The sequence below is a fragment of the Antechinus flavipes genome, chromosome 1 (genome assembly GCF_016432865.1).
Source record: "Antechinus flavipes isolate AdamAnt ecotype Samford, QLD, Australia chromosome 1, AdamAnt_v2, whole genome shotgun sequence".
In the NCBI taxonomy this organism is placed as follows: Eukaryota; Metazoa; Chordata; class Mammalia; order Dasyuromorphia; family Dasyuridae; genus Antechinus; species Antechinus flavipes.
In genome coordinates this window covers 244,882,493-244,901,414 of record NC_067398.1, presented here as the reverse complement: position 1 = coordinate 244,901,414, position 18,922 = coordinate 244,882,493, and the positions used below count along the sequence as shown (strand labels likewise).

Below are 18,922 nucleotides of genomic sequence, written 5' to 3'. Positions count from 1 at the left end.
AATAAAACTACTGAAGAAATGTATAACAGATCTAGAGATTCTAAGTAAAACTCCTATTCATGATGGTTTTTTAAAAATATTTGAAAGTTAAATAAATTGAGTAGTAATGATTATCATTGAGAAATAATAAGAAATAACAATTTCTAATGCTTTGACACTTACAATGGATTTTCCTCACAAAAGCCTATTAGATAGGTACTAACAGTGATGTTATGCCCATTCATAGGAATGCTGAGACTTAGAATATAAGCTCCTTGAGGAAGGAGCCCTGGATTCTCTAAACTTCCATCTTACCTGGGTCCTAACCTTATGCACTTTGACTTCTGACCTCATCACTCAATTGACACTACTCTCTCCAGAGTTACAAATGATTTCTTAAATACCAGATTTGATGGCCTCTTCTCAGTCTTGATCCTTCCCAACCTATCTGTGGCATTTGTCACCGTTAATACTTTCTCTGAGTTTTTGTGAAACTTCTCTTTTGGTTCCTGCCTTCCTCCTTTGCTGAATCATCCTGCACATCTCACCCCTGGTTATGTCTATGTCTCAGTGTTCTCCTGTGTATGAAGCCCTTTCTCCTTCTGCCCCTTGCACTTGGTTTCACCAGCTTTCTGAGGTTCAGTCTTCATTTCCCACAGCCGCTGCAGACTAGATGTCCTTTTGACATCTCAAAGTCATGTTCAAAACTGTGAACACATTTTTCCCTCAAACTCGGCCTCCTTCCTTATGTTCTTCCAGGCCACCCAGATTCACAACCTTGGTCTTATCTGTCCTTGTTTGCTCTCTTTACCAACTGTCCCAGAGTTATGCGTTACCAAATCTTGTTTTATTCTCCACAATGACGTTCGTATCTGTTCTCTCTCCATGGCCACCACCCTGAGTTCAGCAACAAAACCTCTTGCTTGGACTGTTGCAATAGCTTTCTAATTATATTTTCAGCTTCATAGCTTTTCTTTCTCTGTTCCATTTGCCACATAGCTGCCAGACTAGTTTTCCTAAAGCAAAAGTATGTCTATCTTTTCTTCTTCTCTGTCTCTCTCCTTCACAGTTGTGGTCCTTGCCTTCCTTCCTAACCTTCTAACTCATGCTACTCTTCTTTCATATTCTTCCATCTAACTAAACAGGCTGCTATGGCTCCTCCCACCTGTACTTCCCCTCCATTACTATGCCTTTGCATAGACATTTCTCATGTCTGGAAAACACCTTCAAAACCCCTTCTTTCCCAAACCCCAACCCCCCCAAAAAAAAACCAAAAACCAAAAGTAAAAAATGTGCTTGTGTAATATCTTCCACTCAAAGCTTTATGATCAGGATCACTACCAAGCCTGTCTCCTCCATCTACATCTCCAAAATTTAGCTTTTCCATATTTATATGGCATAGGAACTTCCCCTCTCATTTCATTGGTAGAGGGAAGTCCTGGGTAAAGACTCTTTAATCCAGCTCAGATCAGCATTTTCTTTGCAACTTCTTCGCAACGAAAATTTTTTGCAAGAATTTTTAAGAGCTGCCCAGAATACTGAGACACTGGGCAAGTGACTTGCCCCCACAGTCACACAACAAATACGCATCAGAGATGGGTCTTGAAGCCCTGTCTTATTAATTTTAAGGCCAACTCTGTGTCCCCATGCCAGTGTCGCAAACTCAAGTAGAAAGAGGACCTCTAACCGGTCCATAAGTATCTCTGTGTGCTGCATAGCGACTTGGAAAAAGCATGTATTAACATTATCTATATTTTATTGTAGTGTAAATTATTTTGTTAAATATTTCCCAATAATATTTTAATCTAGTTCAGGTTGTACTTTACAATGTAGAGACCCATGGGCCATGTGTTTAACAGCTGTATTGTACCATGCTGTCCTGCAGTATGCTTGTGCATGTGTGTATGTGTATGCGCATGCAATATATACATACATATACATATACAGGATATATATGTTCTCTCATTTAGTAGAATATTAGCACTGAGGGCTGAAACCCCTTTGGTTTGGTTTTATATACTTAGCTACTAGCACAGGATATGACCCATAGTAGGCTTGTTGGTTGGTTTGTAAATATTGATGGTGCTGATACAACAAATTGATTTTTCTTGATAGCTAAAGGTTTTTATCTTTACCACTCATAGTCTTTATCATTTGACATGTTAAAGCCTGAAGTTTAAATATTACATTTCTTTGTATTTTAAGCTTGGGATTTCTCTTTGGTAATAGTTTTTAAATTTTATCAATATATACTTAACCCTGAGCTTTCAGTACTTCTGGGTGATTTTCCTACATTCTTACATATTCCTATAAGATATTTCCTACATTGTGATTTTCAAGTTTTTTAGGTCTTCATTATTTTCCTGATAGGCCCTATGATTCTTAAGTTATCTCTGCTTAGCCTGTCTTTACAGTCATTCACTTAGACTTAATTGTCTGTGCTTTCCTTTATCCTACTGGGTTTCATTTTTGAGAGCCCTTATGTCTACTTTAGTTTCATTTCTGATTTTGATTTTTATGGCTTTTATTTTTTGTTTCCTATTTGAACCATTCTGTGGTTTCTTTTTGTTTCATTGTTCTTGTGGTTCTGTATAATTCATCTGCTTTCTTTTTCACTTGGAGTTTGGGATCTTAACTGGATAATTTTTCTTTTTTCATTCCATTTTGTCTTTTTCTAGGTTATCTATTCATTTTCCCCTAGTTTAGCTGCTGCAAATTTCTTTTACAACCTTATTGTTTACCCCCTTGATTTAGATTAGTTAGTGCTATGTCTGACTTCTGCACTTTGTTTCCTCCATTCCATCACTGTCCAGGCTCCTGAGGCTTACCAATATTTATGGCCTGCTTGGTTTATGGGGTCAGTCCCTATAGTCTTATAGTGTACAGACTCCATGGGGAAAGAGCAACAATTGGGTCAGTACCTCCCTGTTCTACACTGAGGAAATTCTATATCATTAAACTAGCTCTACCCTTCAGGACCTCTCCTCCATTTCATAAATATTCAGCCTTTCTTTTGTTGGACTGGATGATTTCAGTCCTCCCTGTTGTGATGAGAGATATGGTGTGGTTCAGATCTGATTACTGCCAAGAAGGATGGAAGTTTTGTAAAGCTTGAAATGTAAGCCTATTGAATTGTTCAATGCAGGTAGTTAAGATGAATGAGAAAATGCTGCAGTTCATCCTATCTGTTTTATTTCAAAACATTTTACTTTGTGTGGCAGAATTCCTTTCTTTTTGTTACAATTATAATTACTTTTCTTTTGTATATTTTTTCTTTTGAGGTTTTGCATGAGGAAGTTATGTAAGGTGTCCATAAATGCTTAGTACTGTTTAAAACCATTAAAGCTTAAAACTGCACTTAAGACTTCTGGAACACCCTGTCCAAAGACCCTTCTTTTCCTCCTTTACTCTTAACACCCTTCCATTTAAAGATGTTCTTCCTCACGTAGCTTCAATAAATTATTTCAGGTTGTTGCTGGTGTCTGTTTTTCACAGTAGTGGGGATTAGGGATGTTGATAGAGGTGATATCTTCTGAAATTTGAAAGAGAAATCATGTTTTTCAGGTCCAAAAGAATAGCATCACTAGTATGGACAATATAATCAATACATTGATATTAAGTCTGTCATTTACTAGTTGTAAATCACTTAGTTTCCCTGGGCCACATTTTCCTCATCTATAAGACTCGTTCTGGCTTTAATGTTCCACAAAAGCAACTGAGTTGCCATCATTCTCTCTAGCTAAGAGTACAAGCCATCTGAATTACAAGAAATAGTTGAAAACTTATGATGAGAGACAGAGAATTTTTTAGGTCAAAGCTGTGACCATCACTGTAAGCTTTCTGAACTTGTTATAAAATAGCATTGTCTAATTATTTTGAAGTCAGGTATTGACTGAGCATACTTACTTACCTTTAGATATTATTCCCAATAGTATTTTAAACTGAATTTATGTTCTGAATCTTTACAGAGTTCTTTTCACCTTAAGTAAGCAGCTATAGTTCACATTTAAAAATTAGTTACACTTAAATGAATGCAAACCTAAACCTGTTTAAGGGGTTCCAATTTCCTATTCCCTCCCATTCTTCCTTCTATAGGTTAAGACCTATTAAAGAGATGCTGGTACTTTGAGCTTCTGAGCACTTATGATAAAAATAATAAAGTATATTTAATAATTGCTAATAATGCTGCTTTACTCATGCTTCTATTTCTGTGTTTATTATCCTTCAAGCGAATTTTCCTTTTCTTTTTTTTTCAAGAGCTAAGTGTTTAAAAGGCCAGCATTTCCTTTCTGTAATATTAGTAGATACAGTCTGAGCAGACTGCTTACCTTTTAATAGTATTCTGATTGGATAGGTTTCCTCTTTCCATAACTGAACAGCCAATTATTTGACAGAGTGCTTAATAGATTTCTTTCATTATAATGAAGCCTCATCTCTGGAAAGTAAAATCCATTGCTAGGTCTGATGTCTGCAGTGGAGTCCTCAGAGAGTGCTATTGGTTAAAATGACCAGTGTGCTCTGAGACTAATTGCACAGAGCTATGCTGTAGACAAGTTTTATTGCTGCAGTTTCTTGAATTATGTTGAATAGCAGCCGCATCAGCAGATTTCAGTTTCCACTCATGCTCTAGCACCACTGTCATTCTTGCTGGCAGCTTTTCTCTATTGATCTTTTTTATAAAGAGAAGGCTTTTTTTTTTTTTTTTTTGCATTGTCTGGATATAGAGATGCTGTTTCCCATTGAACAAAGAGTAGTGCATTGGAAGAAATTTCTGGAAGAAGCAAGTGAGGAGTAGTCAGGGGTCATCGTAAAAATGGTGAATTTTTCTTGTTTCTGATTTTCTTCCTACTGTGTACCTTTAAAGGAAAATGTTTTTCTTTCATTATTTCTCTTTGAATAATAATAAAAAGAGATGAGGTGGGGACAGCTAGGTGGCACAATGGGTAGAACACCAGTGCTGAAGTCAGGAGGACCTGAGATCAAATTTAATCTCAGACACTTAACACTTCCTAGCTGTACCACCGTGCACAAGTCACTTAACCCCAATTGCCTCAGTAAAAAAAAAAAAAAAAAAGGAGAGAGGGGAAAGATTTTGTTGCTGTTGTTAAGTTCTAGCCAGAATCTAAAATAATTGTCTTCTCTACCCACACTCATAGCATAGGCTTTTGAAGAGATGTCTATTTTATTTTATATCATGGAAAGTATTTCATTAAATTGTAGCACATAAACTTGACAGTGATAGTAGTCATGTAGGTTTTTCTCCTTAATCAATGAGTTTTGCATAAACTTGGGAAGACAATTCATTTTTGAAATGTTCCAAATAAAACATCAACTTGAATGTGTGGCATTGCCCATATTTGAATAGATTTTTGCCAGCCTCATCCCCAGTGGCAAGAAGCAAATATTAAACCATATTGATTGTGTAAAATTTAGTCTTGAGGATAACATTCCCTTTGAAGTATAACTACATAACTCTTTTGTTTATGGAATGTTTGTATCAGTGCATTTATTTCCAGCTTTTCTTTACTCAGGGCCTGAGGTCTTTAAACAACAGAAATTTTACAATAAGTGAGTAATGCTGTAGAGATTCTTTTCTACTTTAGATACCTGTGGGTCCATTTGGCTAATTATTACATTATTATGTTGTTAGCAAGTAAATGTTGGGGAAGAGTTGACAGCTTCACTTGTACTTAGTCTGCTATCACTTTGTCACAATTCATCACCCAGGCTTATCTGCTTCAAAAACAGGAAATCAGAGGTGGGAGGGAAAAGCTGTATAAATCATGCTTAAAATGTTCCGTATTTTCCATTCTTGCAAGCTGTGTCTTCATTTTGATTTAATGTTTAAAGGAAATCGAGCCATTTTCATCAACAAACTAACTGCCTTAAAAACTCAGGAGTGTAGTTTCGTTTTTGTTTTTGTTTTTTTTCCTTTTTGGTGTGTTTTGATTGCAAATTGTAACATTTATTCACAATAAGTTTTTCTTTTTTTTGAGCAGTTTTACTCTGGGCACCGATCTCCTCACATTCCATATAGGTTATTGCACCTGGTATGGACGCATGCACGACATTTAGCAGGGTACGAGCAACAGGATGCACACGAGTTCCTCATTGCTGCATTAGATGTGCTACACAGACACTGCAAAGGTAAGGACCTGGCTGGCAATTCATTCCATCTCATTAATTGCTTCTGCTAGCATTTCAAAGAAGGGGATTTTCCTGACTGGAGGAAAGGAGAAAGAAAGCTTTTGGGTGAAATATGTGACTGATAAATAGTTTGTATGTAAAGGATATTTCCTTCCTTTACTTTTACAAACCATGGAATTGATATTATACCTTATAACCAAGAGAAATATCTAATTATCTAGAGAAGGATTTCTCCTTACCAGACAAAAAACAGAAAGGAGAAACTATAAAAGTCTCAGTCAAATGGAATAATAATGTTCATTACACTCTGTACTTGATATTTTGAATTTCCTATTTAAATATGATGATTTTTCTCTTTTTGAAAATAGTCACACAGCTCCTTATGGCTGCTCCCTCCTGCACATAAGCATATAAAACTAGATCGTTGGTTTTACAATGCCAATTTGCTCTTTCCACCTTGGTCCTAAATCAGTTTGATTCAAAGTTAGATTATCTATACTTTTTAAGTTTTAAAAGTTGCTTTTATTCACATGCCAGAATCATAGTACATGACCCAAAGTAGAAAATCCAAGGTCTCTGGCTCTTCTTTGGAGCATCTTTGCCTACGTGTCATGACTTGATATTCTGCATTTCTTCCTGACTCAGCTCTGGTTCACAATTAACTTAATATTTTTATAGAGCTTATAGTTTAGACATGATTTGTTCAGCCATCTTTCTGGGGTTTTGTTTAGTAAGGAAAAAACTCTTTTTTAGAGATATTAATGTACTATGAACTTATTCAATCATTCTTTAGGGCATTTTGGAACTATGCCTAAAAGGCTATAAAATCATGAACATTGTTTGACCTAGCAATACCACTCCTAGGTCTGTTTCCAAAAAGAGATTTTAAAAACAAAAAAAGAAAGAAACTATATGGATAAAAATATTTAGAGCAGCTCTTTTCTGGTGGCAAAGAATTGAAAGTCGAGAATATGCCCATCATTTGGGGAATAGCTGGACAAATTGTACAGTGTGGTTGTGATGGAACACTTGTGATAAGAGAAATGATGAGTATGCTCTCAAAAAAAACTAAAAGGATTTCCATGAGCTTAAAGTGAAATATACTGTGTACAGAGTAGCAGAAATATTATAAAATGATTAGCTGTGTATGACTTAGCTATTCTCAGCAATAAAGTGATCCAAGACAGCTTATGATGAAAAATGCTATCTATCCCCAGAGAAAGAACTGATAGTTTCTGAATACAGATTGAAGCATAAAACTTAATTTAAAAAAACAAAAACAAAACCCAAACTGTGAAATGCTTTCTTTATTCCACTAAGAGACTTCCAACTCATCAACCTTTCAGAATAACAGGATCAGTCAATCATCAAGCACTTAGTAAACATACTACTTAGCAGCTGTTGTGCTAGGGGATACCTGTATAAAGAATGAAGTAATTTAAGAAAAACAAAAACAGTTCCCAGAAAGGTAAAACAAATGAGGATCATTTTTTTTTCTGCAAACATAGAAGTTTAGGGTTCTTGTCTCTTCCTCTTTCTTTAGTAGATGTGCATCAGAGAAATGTCAAGACTAAAGCTGCCACCATGGTTTTGGTGTCTGTGATGCAATCAGCTACAAAGGTAGCAGTCAGAATCATGAACTTTGCCAATAAAAAGCTTTTTGGTTCACTTTCACACCAATGCAAAATACAGAAAATTCTGATTTATAGGGTCAAAAGATGGAAATTGCTGGTAGTTCCTGATACATAGTGTAAAACTGTAATCCAGAGAGGATAATTGTGCGAAGGACAAAACTCATTGATGTCAGGAGTTACATGAATGCTTGCTACTCAAGGACAGTTATTTCTCTTCTGTGGGAAATTATTAAATGTAGCTGCTATGCATAACTGCAATAAGAATAAAGTCATTTCAGTGACTGTATCATTTTTCTTATGAAGACAGAGACATGAAGTGCTTAAAATTTCTTCATTCTGCAGTCAAACCAAGTTGAAGAGGCGGGCAGCACAGTGTACGAGGCTCACAATGGTCACGTCTCAGGCCAAATACCATTCTTTTTGTTCAGGAATCTCTGTTGCTGAGCAACATTATACTTCTACTGCCCATTAAGGTTAAAGAACCTTTAGATCATAGAAGTTTAATCTCTTGCTTTTTCATAAAGCATTTCAAAAAATCTTTTGCATTAAACCTACATGGCTTCATATGATAAAAGTGAGAAACCTTCTATTCTCTTCTGCAGCAAGGTATATATCTTTTTTTGTTTCTCTGGAATAGTAAAAACTACATAGAAGTATAGAGATGGACCAGTTGACCTTTGGGGATATTTTTTTAAGCTCTCATTTTATAATTATTTCAAAATACTGAACCAAAAACAATCAACAAAGATGCTTGATAAACAATTTTAAAACATAAAAGACATAAATATATTAGCCTTTAGGAATAAAGTCTTTAAGCCAAGTGCTTCATTCAAGAGTTAGCTAAAAGGGAAAAAGCCTGCATCTAAATTAAAGCTGCTGTGAGAACAACAAATAATGCTGTCATCCAAATGTGAACGTGAACATTAGCCCCTAAGTAGAATGTATACAAAAATTAACTCCTTAAAGGAGATTCTGCAGATACACGAAACATTTCTGAAAGCATATACAGATGTAAGACATAATGATTAATACTAACAGAAGAATTCTTAAGAAAGGTATTCCTGTGGAAATGTTGGCTACAAAAGTGCTACTTTTGACTGGGGGCAAGTGTAATCCAGAGTCCTGTATTTGGAGTCAGAGGATCTGAATTCAGATTTTAGTTCTGCTGCTTAATCTCTGTGTAACCTCAGACATATATATTTATAGTTGAAAAAGACTTTTGAGGCCATCTAACCTCTAACTCCTTAGTTTAAAGAGGAACTGGTACATTAGAGTCATGGCCCAAGTATCATCTGAGGCAGTACCTGCTCATCCTCTCATCTCTTGCCTAGCATGCCTATACCCTGTGCCACTGGCGAGTTAAAAGGAGCAAGGCATAGAGACCACATGGTGTAATAAAAGAGAGAGTTTTGAAGTCCAAAGCAGTGTATTCAAATCCCAGCTCTCTTGCTGGATATGCTGCTGACTCACTGTGTATAATTTAACCTTTCTGCAAAATTGGAATAATAGGAACAATAGCTGTTGTTTATTTAGGATTTTAACATTCACAAAGCGTTTCATATTATCTCATTTGATTATTTTTGAACTGTCTTCTTTGCAAAGTTGTGTGTAACTCTGAAAACCAAATTGAAAGACACAGAAAATGTTCATGAAACGATTGGAAATAGGACTTTGCTGGGAGATGGGGAAGAAGGTGGGATTTGAGGTAGTAAAAAGGAATTGTCAGAACATTAGAAAAGTGAGGAATGCCACACAGAGGAGCAAAGGAAAAAAAAGTATGAATGAACATTTGGACCTAAAAATTAAATTTGTAGTTCTTCCTAAAGGTGGATGAACTAAGGAAGAATGACTACTCATTCTATAAGAAATGGTAAAATAAAAGCGTAGAATTACACTCAAATAACACAGACAAATAAAAATCTATCTTAGATGAGGGATCATCCAGTAAGGATCAGAGAGTGAAGAGAAGAGTGGTGATTGATAATAACTGCATACTCAGCAGTATTAAGCCAGCTACTAACCCAGTGGGACAGTAGAGAGGCCTATTGTATTCTCAAGATGTGTATTCAAAGCCTACCAAAATTTTTTGGTGACTACTGCCCTCTTTAGATAGGCACAAATGATACTGCCAAAAGGAGCTTTAAAAGTATTGCTAAAGACTTGGGCAAGAAACTAAAGACCGTAGGAGCCTCAATAGTGTTGTCTTCACTGCTCATCTATTAATGACCAGAGATGCAGAAGAGAAAATTTGATTTGGGAAGGAAATAACTGGCTAAGAAGGTAGGGTTCTCATAATGGATTCATGACTTAAAATATAGAGGCAATAAGCCTCTATTTTATAACCAAAGTATAACTAACTAGTGTCTTGCTATTCTGATCAAGTGCTCCTATCTGGAATATTGTGTTTAGTTTGAGTCAGTATAATTTAAAAAGGATATTGGTAAGCATTGATAAAGCAAGGGCAACCAAAATGAGTGTTGGGTCCATTTCACATAAAGATGAAAGAACTGAGTCTGTTTATACTTGAGAAGATTCTAAAACACATAAAAAGGCCCTCATGTGAAAGAGGGATTCCATTGTTTCAGTCTGACCCCAAGAGGCAAAAATAAGAGCAATAGTAGAAGTTACAAAGAAGCCAGTTTTAGGTTTGGTGTCCTGAAAGACTTCCTAAAAATTGGAGCCATACAAAAAATGCAGTGGTTTGCCCCTAGAGAGTATGATATCACTCTCATTAGAGATCCTGAATAAGAGATTGGATGACCATTTATAGGTTAGGTATGGTCATGGGTGGGGATCCTATTTGGTTGTAAATTATACTTGATGGCTCTCAACATCTCCTTCAACTCCAAAAATAGTAATATATGTCAAGTACTTTATAAACTATGAAGATATGTATAAATGTTGAGCATTCTTTTTATTTTTTGCAAACTATGCAATTCAAGATTATTGGATCCTGTAGAGGAGCAATATTTTAGAAAAAGACCACACTGAATTTGCCTTAGGGCAAAAGTCTTGGAATTTGGAACTGGAAAAAATCATAAAGATTATACGCTAATAAAGATCTATTGAAGAAAATAAGTATGTTTAACCTTGTGAAGAAAAAACTTAAAGATCTGAGGGGTAAGAAAAATTACAGATAGTTAAAAGAAAGAAAAGCATATTGCTTTTTTTTTTTTTTTTGAAATGTTACGCTTGTGTGTCTGTTTGTGTGTGTGTAATTCTAGGAGAGTAGAGGAAGCAGAAGTATATATCTGATTAATCAACTGTGGTGAAGATTCAGATATTATAGATGAGTAAGAATGTAAGCATGATCTGTCAAACCAAGAAGCAAGTTGATTGGTTTTTATCGGACATACAGAAGTACTAATGAGTTTGTATAGGAGTAGAGCTAGGTGAGATCATCAGAAAAGTTTCTCCAAAGGATAAAAATCTTTAGCTTTATAGAAGGCAACAAATAAGAACTGAGCTGATAATAAGAGTGTCTAAGAGTCTAGCTCATTAAAACCAACTGAGCTAGTAAATTTGGTAGCCTCATGCAAAGTAAAGAAAGAAAGAAAATTAACAATGCATTTGCTTTAATGAAATAACTATTCAAATGATGCAAATTTCATTAAAATAAAATAACAATATCAATATGAGCTGACAAGATCTGTGCTTCAGTCCTAAAGTTAAATGTATTTTAAATACCGTTTCCTAATTTTAAAAATTTCTAAATTTTTTTCTTCCACTTAATCAGTGTTGCAATCAAAATGTGCTAGCAGCTTCACCAACCAGCCTATAATTCTGGGTTTATGATCACAGAAAACTAGAGAATATAAAATTCACTTTGTCAGTCTGTTTGATATTTCAATAGATGATGTGGGAACATTTCTGAGACATATTTAAAATGACAGAAATCTGAGCATAGGCACCACATTTCCCTTGGTTCTTAGTTTCCTCATCTATAAAATGAAGGGAGTAAGATTAGATGATTTCTGTATTCCCTTTCAGAACTAAATCTGTGATCCCATGATACTTATAAATTGCCTGCTTTGGAAGGAAAGAAAATAGAATTTTGAACTCCATCTGTTGCTTTAAAATATTTATTAAATTGAATTGTCAAAAGGACTGAATCTTGGTAAAGTTTACATTTTACATTGGCGATTTTTGCAGTGGATAATTAGTATTTTGAGATTATATTGATCACAATAATTGAAGTATTCTGATAATATATATTTAAGGTATGTATTTGTGAAATATGTGTAACTCTATAATATTTGGGTTTCTGTTGTATTCTAACAGGTGGGAAGTGATGGTAGAATGTTTTTTATTCGGCTTTTTCTTTCCTACCAGATGTTGGGGGTGGGGAGGAGGGTAATGTGGGCAGGGAATGCCCTTCTGTTTAACTGTGAACAAACTTGTAGCATATTCTTTTGAGCCGCCCCCTCATCACAGAGCCCAATTGACTTGTGTAATTGAAAAGGGAGTGATTTTATTATCATCTGATATAAATAGCAGTCTACTAAAGGAATCTGGCAGGGTACTACCTGAAGGTACACCAAATTTGCAAAAACTTTTTTCTCTGTGTTGGTCATTCTGCAAAAATGAGTGTGGTAAATAAGGCTGAGTGCCAGGGGATAAAGAGTGGAAATCAGTATCAAATGTAGAAATGTTTGTGATTTGTCTGTTGGCTATGCTTTTATCAGAGATGAACCATAATATAATTTTACAGTGCTTTTGAGAGCATATTGCTTCTCTCTCACAAGTTGTCATTTTAAAGAATGGTGTGATTTGGTGGCAAGGTTAAAGATCATCTCAGGAATAGTACATCACATTCTTTTTACCAGGTTGTGAAAGAAATGTGAACATCTTAGATCCCATTTTAGAGTAGAACTGAAGCCTTTCTAAGTTAGGAGCCCATCTACTTCTGTCAAAACAATGTCTTCACTCAAGAGGGAGAAAATTAGTTGAAAACGAGGAAGTCAGACTAAAATTTTTTAATGTCCCTTTTTAAAAAGTCTCAATGTTTTGATTATATGTAAAACTAGTAAGCTGTTTCCTTCAGTTTCTTAATTAAAAAAAGAAGAAGAAGAATCAAAATGCCCAAAAGAATTGTCGTGCTTTTGTCTTTATATCCCTAGTTTCTCTTGGAAGATAGCTTCCAGAAGAATGTACAGTGCCAAGTGCATAGTAGATACTTAAATACTTGTTGATTGATTTGAGGAAAATACTTGGTAAATATTATTTTTTGTAACATTTCTAGTAGTATCAAGTTTATCTACTGCCAGTTAGTTTTTTACCTGAAATAGTTCTTTAATCTTCATATTTTTTTCGAATATTCTAAGGAATTTCTCATCTATTTTAGTTGTTAAAAGCATTGGCTCTAATGAGAAATCCCTTAGTTAGGTTAGTTATTATACATAAAATGTGGACTAATTTTCCCCAAAAAAAAAACATTTTTTCATTCTTTAAGAGTTTTATCTTTTAAAAAAGTTATTAAACTATATATACTTTGATCCAAGTATACTTTTTTTTTTTTTTTTTTTTTTTTTTTTTGCTGAGGCAGTTAAGGTTAAGTGACTTGCCCAGGGTCACACAGCTAGGAAATGTTAAGCGTCTGAGATAAGATTTGAACTCAGGTCCTCCTGACTTCAGGACTAAGGCTCTATCCAGCATCACCTCGCTGTCCCTAAGTATACCTTTCTTATCTTTCTTATCTTATCTTACCTCGGTGGTATCTGGGAAAGAAAGATTATGACTTGTATGCACACAAGTATAGGCTCTATAAAATGAATTGTGGTATGTGAATGGAATGGAATATTACTATATCATAAGAAATTACCCTTCCCCCCCCCCCAAAAAAAAAAAAGACAGTTTGGGAGGAAACTAAGATGAATAGACCTATGATCTGATGCAGAATAAAACTTTGAAAGTCTTTAAAGTTCTGATTTATAGTGATAAACCAGGAAGTACCAGAAATTAAGAAATCCCACCACCTTCTATTAGAGAGATGATACTGTTATCTTCCCTTCTAGAATGGATGCTCCTTGGAGTTAGAGATTAGCTATGTAATGAGGGGAGGAGATTTCACTTTGTGCATCTTCTGTAACATTCAATTAATGGGAATCAGAGGAGGGAATTGTGCTTCAGACTAGGAAATAAAATACTGCCTTTTGAGTTTCAAAACCCATACTCTTTTTTTTTTTAATAACTTTTTATTGGTAGAACTCATGCCAGGGTAATTTTTTACAACATTATCCCTTGCATTCACTTCTGTTCCGATTTTTCCCCTCCCTCCCTCCACCTCCTCCCCCAGATGGCAAGCAATCCTTTGAATAGGTTACAGTATATCCTGGATACAATATACGTATGCAGAACCAAACAGTTTTCTTGTTGCACAGGGAGAATTGAATTCAGAAGGTATAAATAATCCGGGAAGAAAAACAAAAATGCAAGCAGTTTATATTCATCTCCCAGTATTCTTTCTTTGGGTGTAGCTGCTTCTGCCCATCTTTGATCAATTGAAACTGAATTAACTCTCTTTATCGAAGAGATCCGCTTTCATCAGAATACATCCTCAAACAGTATCATTGTTGAGGTATATAATGATCTCCTGGTCAAAACCCCATTCTTGCAAGAATGTAAAATAAATCTTTCCTGCATTCAAAAAAAGAGAGAGATGATATATTTTAAATCCAGAAATAGACAAGCATATTTGGATCAGGCCTATGTGAAAATTTGTTTTGATGGACTACACATACTTTTTGTGAGGATTTTTGTTTTTTGTTTTGGGTGGAAGGGAGAGGTAATGTTTGTAAATAATAATATATTTTAAGTTTTTTTTATTTAAATTTTTAAAAAAATTAAAATTGAATTAAATTAAATTTTAAATTTTCAAAAAAAATTTGTAGGAGGACATGACCTTATGTATAACCTTAAGTTTGAATAGTGTGGGCCATTATATACTAATTACAAGGTAGCTCATTCCATTGTCTTGTAGCATTAATTGTCAAATACATCTTCCTTAAATGAAGCCATCTTCTGCTTTTTTGTAACTTCATTTAAGCCTTCAAGTGACAGTCTTTCAGACATTTGAAGCTAATTACTACATATCTTGTATTAGTCCTTTTTTCTCCAGGTAGAATATAAAAATCTGAATTTTCAGAGAGCTGGGAGAGACCCTAAAGATCTAGTTCATTCCATTCATTTCACAGATGAGGAAAGTGAAAAGCAACTTGCTTGCGTAGCATAGCCAGGAGTTAGAACCCAAGTTTTTGGTTCCCAGTGTAATGCTTTTTCTCTACTATTATGCTGTCTCCTCCTTTCCTTATTAGAATTTTACATTCCTCTTACCATCTTTTTTCAGCTTCTTCTAGAAGTACTCTACTTTGCCAGGTTTATCTTAAAACTTGGCTCCCAAAATTAAACACTCTGTTTCAAATGGAGTCTGGTATATAACAAGGCAGACCAGCCAGGTAATACAGTAGATAGGGTGCCAGACCTGGAGTCAGAAAGATTCATGTTCCAGAGTTGAAATCAACTTCACAGCCACTACCTGTGATCCTGAACCAGTCACTTAAACGCTGTTTGCCTCAATTTCTTTATCTGTAAAATGAGCTGGAGAAATAGATTCATGAAGAGTCAAACTAATTGTAATATGACTGTCACTTTTGTGGTACAGACACTATATAATAAGAATGTGTTAGGGTTTTGTGGGGGGGTTTTATTTGTTTGGTTTTTTGCTGAGACATTTGGGGTTAAGTGACTTGCCCAGGGTCACATAGCTAGGAAGTGTTAAATGTCTCAGGTCAGATTTAAACTCGGGGCTGGGGATATGTGTTAAGTTTTTTTTAAATAGTTGTATTGCTGCTCTATTAATACTTAAATCCAGCTGAAATTATTTTAGACATGGAAAGCATGAATGCTCATTAAAAATATTTCACTTTATTGAATCAACATGTTCAGTTATTTTCTTACCTGATCAGATATATGTCAAGCTTTATTCAAGTATATACTTTTCTTTACTACACAGATTAATTCTAAGTATTGTTTATATGGTTTTCCCCACCAACAACTAGGAAGTAAGTCACAGTGACAGAGAGGGAAATTTGACTATTACTCGTTTTCTATTGGTGTTTTTCCTTAATATTTTTTATTTTTTTTGTCAAGTGAAAGAAGTAAAAGGTAAAATAGCTTGATATACACTTTTTTAGAGAATGGGTAGGGGGAGGGTTAGGTCCCAATTTTCTTAACCAATTTCATCAGACTTTGAAATTTGTTAAGTATGACTACATTCTGAGAACCAAGCCAGTAGATTTGATAACTGATGATCATTAAAATGGCAAATCAATCAATAATTTATTAAGTGCCTGCTGAATGCTATATGCTATGCTAGAGCTATAATGATAAAAATGAAATCACCCCTTGCCTTCAAAGGAGTTTACCTTCTTTCTAAGGATATCATCATAATAAACCATCTAATGGAATTCTACAGAGACTTGCTTTGCTTTAGCAGTCTTTGATACATTTTACATTATAATCTGGTCTATAAGAATTAGTATCCTGTGATCTAGTTTATCACAGTTTATGATATTATGGAAGTTTATGAATTATGAAACACTTTTAACATATTTGAATGTGTACCAGGCAAAGTACCCACAACCCAACTTGGCTGTTGTGGTAGGTGATTGCTTTCTTGAGGTTGCCAGAAAAGCCAGTAATGGAGAACTGTATATACTTTAAGAACCTTCACTACAAAACAATATTTGGAGTGAAGCAAATATGGATTTCATTCAGGGAAATTTAGTTATGGAGGGACCCAGAATATTAGGTTACTACACCTATAAGGTGGTTCTAAAATCCTAACTTGAGAGAATAGCTGTATCCTGAATCACCTATGTATTTAAAGTAGCCTAATCATATGAGCTTGAATAGTTGTACATTTTAGCTTAATTAAGAAATTTAAGGAAAACATTCAAACCTCAATTATTGTGAATATGTTTTGATTTTATTTTTCTCTTGTGTGGTAATGGGTCTAATGAGGTTTCTCAAGGTCTATGTAAGTATAAGAAACTGCCAGGAATAAGCTATTTTTCATTGCCAGCCCCTCCATTAATTCATTCGCTATGAAAATGGTTATTTTTGAAGTGCTATGTCATATTCCAAGTCAGTCTTTTTATGGCTGAGTTACTCGTTAAGATAGACAGACATACTATATATAGATATAACATAGATCTTTGGACTAACAACAGATACTCCTCCTATAAGTAATTAATAATGACTCAAGCCATCCAGATTGAATATTAGATTGCATCAGTCATAAACTCTTGAGTGAGAGGTGGAGCTAATTTACGTACTTAAAAAGGAAATTTCTGTAATGAAAGCATTACATTGTCCTTTAAACATCTGCGCCAGAAATTGAACTAAAAGGAAATAATAACTTAGCAGTGTTTGATTTCTTATTATGAACATAAAATATATTTGGATATGGATAAAGTCATCACTTTGTGAAAATATGTCAGTTTGTAAAGTACTTTGGGGTCCTTTTAAATGGAAAGGTTATTATTTTTTAATTACTATTTCCAGCACTTAATGAGATTGGTGGTAAAAAATGTAACCATGGTATTGTCACCTGTAACCATCAGAAATGTATTCTAAAAATCAATTTCTCAAAAGTGCATTTCTAAGAAAATAGAAGTATTACAAGAAACAAGGAAACCATTGTTAGCACAGCCTTGAGTTAGTTGTAGAAATGTGATATTACTTCATTTAGTAATTACTACATGTAGAAAATGGTCATCCATATCCTATTTCACACCCTAAATGATAAAAGTCTGCCAATATAACACCATGGTCATTTTGCTAGCTCCAAAGCATTACTTAGACATGTAATATTTTTGTTTGATATAGGTGGAAATATTTTCCCAATGTTCTTATGTCTCTTTTTCATTAAATTTCTTCTTGTGAAGCATCTTATCTCTCCATTTCAGTTAAATGTATACTATACAGTTACTTCTATTATAATTCACTATACTTTGTTCACATGAAAAACACAAGAGCTTATGAGGAAAATGGCATGATTAAAGACACACAATACTCAAAAACTTCAACGGTAACATGTTTAAGAAAAAGATAGGAACCAAATAAAAACAGCCCAATTTGATGTATGTTAAGTGGTTCACAAATACATAATTATAATAAGCAGTTACCTCCAGAGACCATAGCAAGGTAGGGGAGGAGGGAGGGAAGGAGGGGTGTCACACTTTGGCAGAATCTCAGTTTACTTAAGGACATGAGCCTTGTGCAGTTTATTAATTATCATGAAGTGAAAACATTTTCCACATTCTTACTGATTCCTCAAAGAAGTAATTGCACAGAAGAAAACTTGAAATTTGCATTATGCTCAAAATGGAATAAATTTGTGTTTTTTGAAGGATGTATTACAAAAGAGCTTACTGTATTATAAAAACTTGTTAGAATTTTACTCTGGTGTTAGAAATCAATAGACAAGTGTTATCTGTGGTCCAAATGATTAGGAAACATTGTTAAGCTATTGTTATATTCCAGGCACTGTAAATTTTGGTGTCTCTGTCACTCTCAAATTTGTGCTTTAGTAGAGAAAGGGCATATTTGGTTTTGTTCTGGTTAGGCTGTGTGGAGAGTGGCAAAGGGTGGGGGCGGGCATGATGTACCACTGTGAAATAGTGGATAGACTGTTGGCCTTGAAGCCAAGAAGATCTGAATTCCAAGTCCCACTTTTCTCATATACTGTATATACTGGCTGTGTAACACTAGGCAAGTCATTTAATTTCTCAGTACTCTAGGCAACTTCCTTAAAACTATAAAGGGCAGACCTGCATTGGTAGAGGAAATTTCCTTATATGAGAGTTCCCTGTATCAATGAAATCACAAGTCTTATTGATCTTAGAATTGTTAACTGTTTTGAGATAATGCCTCCTTCAGTTGGTTGAAACCTGTCCTGAAATAATTAAGATTATTTTTATTGAATCATATAAATTCCCAATTTTAACTAAAACGTCCCTGGCTAGGCAAATTCTTCTAGCAAATAACACTTAGCCCTTCTGTTCTTGAAAAAGGACTTCCCAACAAAATGGCTGCATCTTCCAAATTTCTTAGCATTTGTGTTAAGGAAAAGAAGATCTCAGAGATATAAGAAGAAGCAT

The 18,922-nt window shown here is 34.7% G+C and overlaps 1 protein-coding gene across 3 annotated transcripts in view; it reads left to right on the top strand.

Moving 5' to 3' along the window:
* USP22 (ubiquitin specific peptidase 22) overlaps positions 1-18,922 on the top strand; it is a 260,877-nt gene that overhangs the window by 212,925 nt on the left and 29,030 nt on the right. For all 3 annotated transcript variants that reach the window (XM_051999488.1, XM_051999495.1, XM_051999479.1), the window contains one exon: positions 5,979-6,126. In XM_051999488.1, the coding sequence (XP_051855448.1) occupies positions 5,979-6,126 (148 nt within the window). The remainder of the gene's footprint in view (positions 1-5,978; positions 6,127-18,922) is intronic.